Genomic DNA, 10,249 nt, shown 5'->3' with positions numbered 1-10,249 from the left:
CACCAGGAAAGTGCGCTAGTTCACTTGTTTTGATCCGGACCAAATACAATATTGATTTTTTTTGTTTGGTGCGGTTTGCTTTCACACTGCCCTTTTTGCAAGTGGACCAGAAATTGTAAACAAAACCACACGTGTGCCAAGGCCATCCATTCATTGCACAGGAAGTCTCAAGCAGGGAAAAGCAGGAAGTGCAAAACAGGCTAATCATGGAGATCTTTCGTAGTGCAGTTTTTATTCTTTTACTGATTTGGTGTTCTCAGCTACTAATGCAATATGAAGAAACTTATCAGCATCATATGAGGCAATGTCATCTATACGATGTTGTAATTAGGATTTTGCAAAGACGAAGATGTGCTGCAAGATGGATCCGGCGGAGAGAGCATGCTCTTGTTTGTGCCTATCTTGACATGCTGGCAGTGGCACTGCGCAGACGACGGATTAGGTATAACGTTTTCATTCATAGAGACGGGTAGGGATGGGCGATATACCGGTAGACATGATTAACCAGTAGAAATTTGTCAAGCGGTAGAGATTTTGGACCATTGCCTCTATCGTGGTTACATGCTCTCACATCATATTGCTGTGCGCCATGGTCACGAAAACACTTGAAAACAAGCTGTCAGTGGCTGCTGGAGGTGTGTGTGTGTGTGTGAGTTGTCTATCCTTGAGTGTTAAATGTTATAAACATAAGGACTTGTGAATGCATGTCCCCAAGGTATTTGGATTCCGGTTTTGTTGCTTGTCTTGTGGATCCAAATAAAAGAAAATGTGTGTGTGTGTGTGTGCAAGTGACTGTGCGAGTGTGTGTGTGTGTGTAAGTGAGTGTGTGTTGGTGTGAGTGTGTAAGTGAGTGTGTGTGTTGGTGCGAGTGTGTAAGTGAGTGTGTAAGTGAGTGTGTGTGTTGGTGCGAGTGTGTGTATGTAAGTAAGTGAGTGTGCGTATGTAAGAGAGTGTGTGTGTTGGTGCGAGTGTGTTGGTGCGAATGTGTAAGTGAGTGTGTGTGTCTTTATCGCTGGAGTTCTTGTGCAGTGAGGAATACTATGGTAGTACTTGATGATTATTACCATATTCCTGCTCCTGCACTATGCTACTGACATGGTGTTTTAAAGTATACCATGGTACAGGAGCAACGCTCGCTCTCAGCAGCACGTGTCTGTAGGTGAGAGAGAGAGAGAGAGAGAGAGACGCAACGCGACGCCCCGCGGTCTGACTCAGCTGGGGAGGCCGGGCTCAAACCGACTCCGTCACGCCGCGTCAGTCCAGAGTCGCACAATTATGAAAAATCCACCTTCCGCTGGAGCTGCAGCGGACGCACACGACTCTCTCCACCGCCACCGGGCTTTCCTTCCGAGGCTTACCGAGCAGCACGGCGCCGATAGATGGCTAGACGCCCCGGATCAGCGCGTCGCGACTCTGAACGGTGAAGAGAATGGTACGGATCTTTGTGGTTTTCTAGAGCTTGCGTGGCGCGGGCGCCGAGTGCGTGTTTCTGCAGGAGACGAACGCGTTGACAGCTGAGCTGCGACCAGGCGTCGCGTCGAGGCGTTCCGGCTCGTGGTTCGCCGCTAGCTTTAGCTGCTGTGACTCGTGTGCGCACCGAGCCCCGGTACCGGAGAAGCGGGTCGGTAACACCTGGCGTCGCGTTCACACAGACGTACTTAACGCTAGAACACAACGATTAAAGCCCCCGGTTATGGAAACAGTCGAGCTAGCTTAGCCGCTCGCGCTGCGCTCGGTTCCGCAGCTTCACCGACAGTCACCGAGTCTTAATAACCGCGAGAAGAGAGTCGTAATAACATTAACGACGGTTAAATACAACCGCTTCACAGACAGATGTGCCGCGTTGACGCCGCGTGAATGGCGCGAGTTCTGAGGAAATACCTGCGTCGGTCGATCGCGCGCTGGATTATAACGATAGATATCGCGCTGTTTTTATGTTTAGTCATACTTTGTAAATGTTTATGTGTTCCTGAATATGTTTTAAACGATAACCTGCCGCTCATCGCGTGTTCTGTCAGTGTCACGTGTCCTCACGGGTGCCAGCGATTAATCAAGTAAAGGATAAATAAAGTGAAATCTTCGAATCCAGCGATGGTGAGTGATTAGTATGCAGCTCCAAATACTGATAATATTATAAATTCATGTTTTTAAACAGACCTGATGGGTTTATAATAGCACTGTGGTTTTCAGCAGCTCGTGACGGCACCAAAATTACTTAAAACTCTTAAAATAAAGGCATTATTTATTTATCTATTTTTTTTTCATAGAAGAGCCATTTTTGTTTCCCGAAATATCTTTTCATGCACAGTTCTTTAAAAGAACCATGTTTTCTTAGTGTAAAGATGCTTTTGGTCAATTTAAAGGGTCCATGGATCTTAAAGGGACAGTTCACTCAAAAATGTAAATTCTGTCAAAAATCCTCTCTCAAACCTGTATGAGTTTCTTCTGTTAAACTCAAAATAACAGATTTTTTTTTTAAATGTTGGCAGCCAAACACCCATTGACTTCCACTTTATTTTTTCTCTGTTATTGAAGTCAATGAGTGCCGTGAACAGTTTGGAAGAAACAAACTTATACAGGTTTGAAACAAGTGGAGGGTGAGTAGATGATGATAAAATATGAGTTTTTGGGTGAACTGTCCTTCATGGAACCAATGTTTATTTCCTACTGCGTTAAATGAATGTCCGTCTTTCGTTTACCAGATTTGAACATTGACAGATATAGCTCTCAGACTCTTCCTGTATTTGTTGTGATGTGTTAGAATAATTGCACTCGTGATGGAGATCTGGTGCTTCAGTGCATGTTTGTGGTGCCACTTGAATCAGCTTGTATGTTTCTAGAGTATTTATTGGTATAAGTGTCTGTTAAGAATACTAAAGTCTCTGGGAAGCCCTGATCTTCCCTCCTGTGGTCATTCTAGAGGACTAGAACCAGATTTACCTGTGCTACAGGCTCCTGGGTGTTTTTTAGGGCCTAGGGCTGAATTTTTAGTCTAAACTAGTTGAGCTGACCCTAATGACCCCTATAAGAACACAATGTATGTGGACGGGTGGCGTGTAGTACTGTCTCAAAGCTCATATTTCTGCTCAGTTTTGGAGAAGAAATATGACCATATCCCAAACTCAGCAGCAGCAAGTGTTTTGCAATTCAACATGAACACAATAGTTACATTGTAGCTAATAAGTATTTATTTATATTTTCCTTAAGTACACAGACAGCTAATTTGAAGTGGGATCTTATTCGTATATTTTTATGAGTGCTGTCAAACAATTACATCCAAATTAAAAGTTTTGTTTACATAATATGTGCGTGTACTGTGAATATTTATTGCACACACATGCATTTATATATTTAGGAAAAATATTCTGTTTATATTTAAATATATTTATATATAATATTATATGCATGTAAATATTTTCGAAATCTACACATGCATGTGTGTGCATTTATATATTCATAATAAATATTTACAGTACACATATATTGTAAACACACTTATTTTGGATGCGATTTAATCGCATTTTTATTTTAATTTTAGAATATCCTTCATAGTTGAACCTTATGGAAGTTTTGAAGCTATTTTCTTGATTTTTCATGATTGACAAAGACAGCAGCTATTAAAGAGCACAAACGTCAATAGCTGAACAGATCAATAGAGTGACCGGTGGAACCTGTTTTGAGGTTAATGACACTGTTAATATGCAAAGAGACTTGTGGAAGACAGTCAGTGTCTCTGAACACGTTTGACTCGTGTGTGTCTCTGTCGACTGATGCTGACTGTCTCTGACCGTCGCTGATGTCAGACTCGACTCTTAATGTATGAGATGAATGAATGAAAAACTAACCTGTGCTGTTCAGAGAACTCTAGACTCCAAAGACGAGGCTTGAATTTGTTGAGTTTGATGCATATACACACATCTCATTTTTACAGCATGTTTTTGAATTCTGCATTTTTAAAATGATTTCAGTGTTTTCTTGACTGATTGATTACTAGGTAAACAGAGCTTCTTATGAACCGATGGCATGTTCCTCACCATGTGCATCTGTGCTTTAATCAATCAAATATGATTTCTGATCTGATAGACTTATTGAGTGTGTGTTTCAGCTAAAACTGTGTACGATTTTTTTCTTCACACAGAAACTTAAGAGTCACATGCTTAAGATTACTGTAATACCAGACCTGAACAAAAGAGAGAGAGAGAGACAGTGTGAGAGGCTGTAATTCACTCTTACCTTGAGAAGCTCAACTGTGTGTTAAATATGAGATTCAGCAGTTTGACTCAAACGCTGTAATTTAGGATCTGACTGCGATCTGAGTCGGTCTGTGGAGAAACTCCCTTTAGTCCAGTGTTTCTCAAACGTTTTCTCACTTTGGAGGTAGAGAAGGGTTCCAAGCCTCACCTGTCCCCAGTCGCCCCAACAAAATGTTAATAAATATTAATAAACTAAACTATAAGTTAATAAACTTATTTTATTAACATCACAGTTTACAAACATAACATCAAATAATAGCATTAAAAACTTTCAAATAGAGAAAATAAAAGTGCAATTATATTATCACTTGCGACTTGTTTAAAAGTTAATAATAATGCAATTGTGTTTGCATTTTGAAAACTTACACTTACAAACACAAATTCAGAAATGGAAAAAAAGTGTGCATTTTAATATGTGTCCCTGCAGCACAAAAGCAGTCATCAGTAACACAGGTATATTTGTAGCAATAGACAACAATACATTGTATGGATCAAAATTATACATTTCTCTTTTATGACAAAAATCATTAGGATATTAAGATCATGTTCCATGAAGATATTTTGTACATTTCCTACCGTAAATATCTCAAAACTTAATTTTTGATTAGTAATATGCATTGCTAAGAACTTCATTCAATGGAAAGATCATTTATTCAGCTTTCAGATGATGTATAAATCTCAGTTTTGAAAAATTAACCCCTTTTGTGCTCCAGGGTCACACACGTGTGCTTTGCTTCAATTTGTCACTTTGCGATATGCATGCAAAAAGAACAAACAAAATTGATCAAAAATTAATAATCTTATTCACTATCACAAATGTATCCACTGCTAACTTTTATACCCGCTACCGTCTCTCCACATTAAAGTTTTTGTTCTGCTTCAATGAACATTCTGACGTTAAATCATTCTCGTACGCTACTATGGTTCCACGTGACATTTTCTTCAGTCTGATGGAAGTCTTGCATTTAAATGTCATTGTTTTGTGTATGGTCATTAAATAAAGGAATTAATAGAGATTGGCACTAAAAATGACCAAATTTCCTGCTGTTTGTCGTGCAGCACAATTTGAGGAACGCTGTTTTAGTCCCATTCAGTAAATAGGGAAATAGTTTAATTTAGAGTCTAGATAAGAGCTCATTCGCACAGCTCTGTGTGTGTGTGAGAGAGTCACTGGTGTGTTTGTAAAGGCCAGTGTTTGTTTAAAATGATATCAGACACAGATACACACACACACACAGCTTAAACACTCAAAGCTCCAGCTGAGTTCAGATTTGAAGGTGAAGGACGATCGGTGGATGTTTGACCCACTTTCACAAACTATGTAATCTGTAAATGAAAGCAGATTTCCTCCATATGAGCGTCCGGTATCCTGCAGTCAGACACTATATATGCACTGCGGTATATACAGTGTGTGCGTAGAGTATCGTTTCATTTGAGAAAATAGTCAAAGGAGTCGTTTCAGTCACACAATACTGTGTTGGAGTTTTTTTCTGTTTAGAAAAGCTGCATTTATTTGATTAACAATATAGTAAAACAGTGAAATATTATCACATTGTATTTTCAGCATCATTACTGCAGTCTTCAGTGTCACATGATCTTCAGAAATCATAATAATATACTGATTTACTGCTCAACAAACATTTCTGATTATTATCAATGTTGAAAACGGTTGTGCTGCACAATATTTTTGTGGAAACTGATGCATTTTATTTTTCAGGATTCACAGATGAACAGAAAGTTCAAAAGAACAGCATTTATTTGAAACCGAAATCTACTGTAACACTAGAAATGTCACTTTTGATCATTTTGATGATCTTTTGAACAACAGTATATTATAAAATAAAATGCAGTAATAAAAATGACTCTCAGACGGAGTAGTTTGTGTCGTTGTGAGTCTTTCAGTAGTTCTGCAGTGACCCTTGATGACCTGGGATTATTGTATTGTGTGTGACTGCAGGAATTGAGGGATTGTTTGAAGTCTTAAGGAAGCTGATTTTGTGTGTTGGACTCAATTCGCTGGTCCACGTCCTCAGGACTGAATCGGTGTGATTTCGTTGGGGTTCGATCAGTGCAGGTGTGTTTGTTATCTGCAGATGCTTTGATAAAGTCACTGGCGTTATCTCTGCGTTTATGGTTTATGAGCTTCATGGAGTTTATCAGAAATACTCATCATTTAATTCATTTATCACTGAAGCAGTTAAATCACTATCTGGACTGTATAAAGCTTGGAGTAATACACTGAGACACTGAATCTAATCATGAAGATTCATCTCAATTTGCATCTTCATGATTCCACGTCTTGAGTCATTTACATTTAATTACTTGGCAGTTGGTTTCATCCGAAGTGAACACCACAAGCGATTCATCACAAAGAGGCAAATAAACGAGAAGTGCTCGTAATCAATTTTTCCAGGTTTCTGTGACGAATACAAAGTTCTAGAACAGCATTGATCTGATATATGAATATATTGTAACATTACAAATGTCTTTATCATCACCTAAAGCATCCTTGCTAAATAAGTGTTCATTTCTATAATTTCTTCCCTGCCTTCCCACCCCTCCAAACAATTATACTGACTCCAAGCTTTTGAATGGTATAGATGGTGTATAATGTTACAAAAGCTTTTTATTTCAGATAAATGCTGATCTTTGGATCTTTCTATTCATCAAATAATCCTGATAAAATGTACTCGACTGTTTAAATATTGATGATGATGATGATAATAATCAGAAATGTTTGTTGAGCAGTAAATCAGTATATTATTATGATTTCTGAAGATCATGTGACACTGAAGACTGCAGTAATGATGCTGAAAATACAGCTAAAGATCACAGAAATAAATTACAGTTTAACACATATTCACATAGAAAACACTTATTTTAAATTGTAATAATATTTCACAGTTTTTGCTGCTTTTGCTGTACTTTGGATCAATTAAATGCAGGCCAGGTGAGCAGAAGAGACGTCTTTAAAAAATCTTTCTGTTCAAAACTTCTGACTGGTAGCGTAAGGTTTCAGATATTGTTCACCGGATTCGTTTAGGTTTTTCTGTGCTGTAGCAGTAGGTCATGGGTTCGATTCCCAGTGAATGCATGATCGGATCAGATGGACTCTGTACCTAGAATTCAGTGCTCGGATGAAAGCATCTGCCAGATGCATGAGTTTCTCAGCAGCAGCGTAGGAGCGGATGAGTTACTGTGGCTCATTCTGGTTAGTTGTTTTCTGTAGGATGTTATAAAATAAAGCTTTTGTTTGTTTGTGGTGTAAACACATGTTTACGCTGATCTGCCCTGCTGCAATCACAACACGATCTGTGCCAGTGAGAGACTTGCATACACAGTAAGCTCTCTCTCTCTCTCTAATATTCTTGTTCTCGGTCAGAAACATTCATCACGGCCGTCACGACCTTTTGCTGAGGCACGCAGTTTAGCTCTAACTAGTCCTGCGGTCTCTCTCTGTCTCAGCGCATCTGGTGATGTTTCTGTATTCGCTGCTGCGTCAGAAGGATGAAGATGAGGAGTTTGAGGTAGACGGACCCCGTCTCAGTGTGTTTATGGCTTTCAGTGTTTCTGCTCAATTATGTGTGTACTCCGCCTGTGTTCGCCGGACGCTTCGGACGCCGCAGGGGGGCTGCTGTGAGCTCGGGCTGGGAATAGAAAGGAACTCTGGGAAATTTAATTAAAAATCCCTGGTGTTAAATCCGTCGGACTGCTGCTGGAGCTCAGTTTTAAAGGTACGGCTCGCTCTGCCTCATGTCGTTCCAGACCTGAATTTCTTTCTTCAGTGGAGAACAACTTCAGATATTTTGAAGCATGCCTCTGAAAGTCAGTGGGGTCTTCAAACTATTCACCTGGAGAAAGTCATACAGGTTTGAAAAGTCACGAGGGTGGAGTAAATGATGAAAGTGTTCATTTTTGGGTAAACTGAGAATAATAGATGTGACGATAGACATCAGTCGCTGACGCCTGATGAATATTTCGCTCGCAGAGTTTCTCAGAATCAAGCTTCAGTTTCATTGGCTGCTCTGTGATTTCCAGGGGATCGTGTCTAGATCACTATTGCCGTAACAGGTTTATATCAGTCCAATGAGAAACTGAAACAGGTTTTAAGGCTAAAGAAGGAGCTAGTCACTAAGTTTGATGAAGTTTCAGAGCTTCATCACATCTTTGAAGACTTTCCTGCTTGTAAATAACAGCTGAAGATGAACTTTATAAAGCTGGTCTCTTTCTGGGTGGATCTTTAAATCAGATGTAAGGTAGTAATCTAGTGTTTGTTTCTATAGTTATTATTGTAAACCTCATGATTAGTGTTTAACCAGCAGTCTTGATGTAAATGGTAGTTTAGCAGATACGGCTGAAGGTTAGAATCAGTCAGTCCGTTTCATTTCACAACACAATCTGTATAAAGCCCTGTAGGAATAAAGGAAATAAACTTTATGTGGTTTTATGTGACCCTGCAGCACAGAAGCAGTCATCAGTAGCACAGGTATATTTGTAGCAATAGACAACAATACATTGTATGGATCAAAATTATACATTTCTCTTTTATGACAAAAATCATTAGGATATTAAGATCATGTTCCATGAAGATATTTAGTAAATTTCCTACTGTAAATATATCAAAACAAAGTAATATGCATTGCTAAGAACTTCATTTGAACCATTTTTAAAGGAGATTTTCTCAATATTTGTTTTGCACCCTCAGATTCCAGATTTTCTAATATACTAGTCAACATCTGAAGTGGATCAAAACCTTTCATCAAAGTTGTCCTGAAACTAAAATGCATTCTTGTCGTAAGACAACCGCTTCAAATGTTAACTACTGTTGTTGTCTTGTTCTATCCCAACACACCATACATCAATGGAAAACTTATTTATGATGTATACATCTCAGTTTCACAGTTTTGAGTGGTTTTGTGCTCCAGGGTCACATTTATGCGGGTGACGTTAGATGTTTGGCAACTAAAGGTAGTTACTCGGTGATATTGAGTTTTAACATTTTGGTGTCATGAAAAGCCTAATTACTTTTAGCTGATGAGAATCCCATGATTAGGATGACACCACATCAGCGTTTGAATGTTCATCTGGCCATGTCTGATTGCTTTGAGCTGCAGTTTGAGTTTCTCACAGGAATGTTGAGCTTTATCTGAAACTGCAGCTTATTCGGACCCCTGCGGACCCTTCGGCTGAAGCCTGGACTCGTCCGTCAGGACTCTGCTTTGGTCTTCTGTCAGACAGATGCTCTCGGCTTGTGTTTTCACTCCGGTTCTGTTCTGATGGCTCTCAGACTGCTGAGAACAACCAGTGTTGGCGAGAGTTACTTTTAAAAGTAATGCGTTACAATATTGCATTGTCCTTACAAAAGTGACTAATTACGTTACTTTTGAGTTACTTTTTAAATCTGGGCAGGGCTTGCTTGTTTGTTTTTAATATAAAAAAGTTATTTTACAAATGTAAAAGCTGCTCAAACTAATCATATGAAGAATATGACGCAGGAGAAGAAAGCAATAACTACAATCAAACACGTCATTTTTGCTTATTAGTATGGCTGAATTGGATCATCAAAGGTCAGCAGCAAAGACATTGGTTAATAAAATGGTATTAAATACACATTTGTATTATTTATTGCAGGTTTGTATAATATTCTGAGTTTGCATTTGACTGTTTTTCTCATTTTGAGGAACACTGAATCTGTTTTTGTGCAGGTGAGATGAGTAAACGTTCATATTTAGTCGAACTACTACACAGAGTCTCTGCACTTACTCATGACTTCTCTCAACACGAGCTGTCAGTCAAAAAGTAACTCAGATAATTCCTTCTAAATTAAAAAGTAATGTTACTTTATTAGTTACTTAAAGTATTCTGAATACATAACTTGCGTTACTTGTGATGTGTTACCCACAACACTGGAGAACAACAGTGTTAAATACAAATAAAAACATTTGACCAAACATATAATTATGCAAGAACAGCAAAATAAATGTCTACGGTCAGTT

General features: G+C 38.9%; 1 protein-coding gene across 6 annotated transcripts in view; it reads left to right on the top strand.

Moving 5' to 3' along the window:
- Nucleotides 1-1,256: 1,256 nt before the first annotated feature.
- The window catches only part of trpm7 (transient receptor potential cation channel, subfamily M, member 7), a gene marked incomplete at its 5' end in the record, with an annotated part of 53,742 nt that continues 44,749 nt past the window's right edge, over nt 1,257-10,249 (top strand). For 2 of the 6 annotated variants that reach the window (XM_079446705.1, XM_079446709.1), the window contains one exon: nt 1,287-1,432. In XM_079446705.1, the coding sequence (XP_079302831.1) occupies nt 1,430-1,432 (3 nt within the window). Of the gene's footprint in view, nt 1,433-10,249 lie in introns of all 6 variants that reach the window. The other 4 variants (XM_079446706.1, XM_079446708.1, XM_079446710.1 and 1 more) reach the window with 4 other exon arrangements.

This window comes from Barbus barbus (genome assembly GCF_936440315.1).
Source record: "Barbus barbus genome assembly, chromosome: 22".
Taxonomy (NCBI): Eukaryota; Metazoa; Chordata; class Actinopteri; order Cypriniformes; family Cyprinidae; genus Barbus; species Barbus barbus.
The sequence above is the reverse complement of the archived record's forward strand: the minus strand, read 5'-3'. Positions and strand labels throughout refer to the sequence as shown.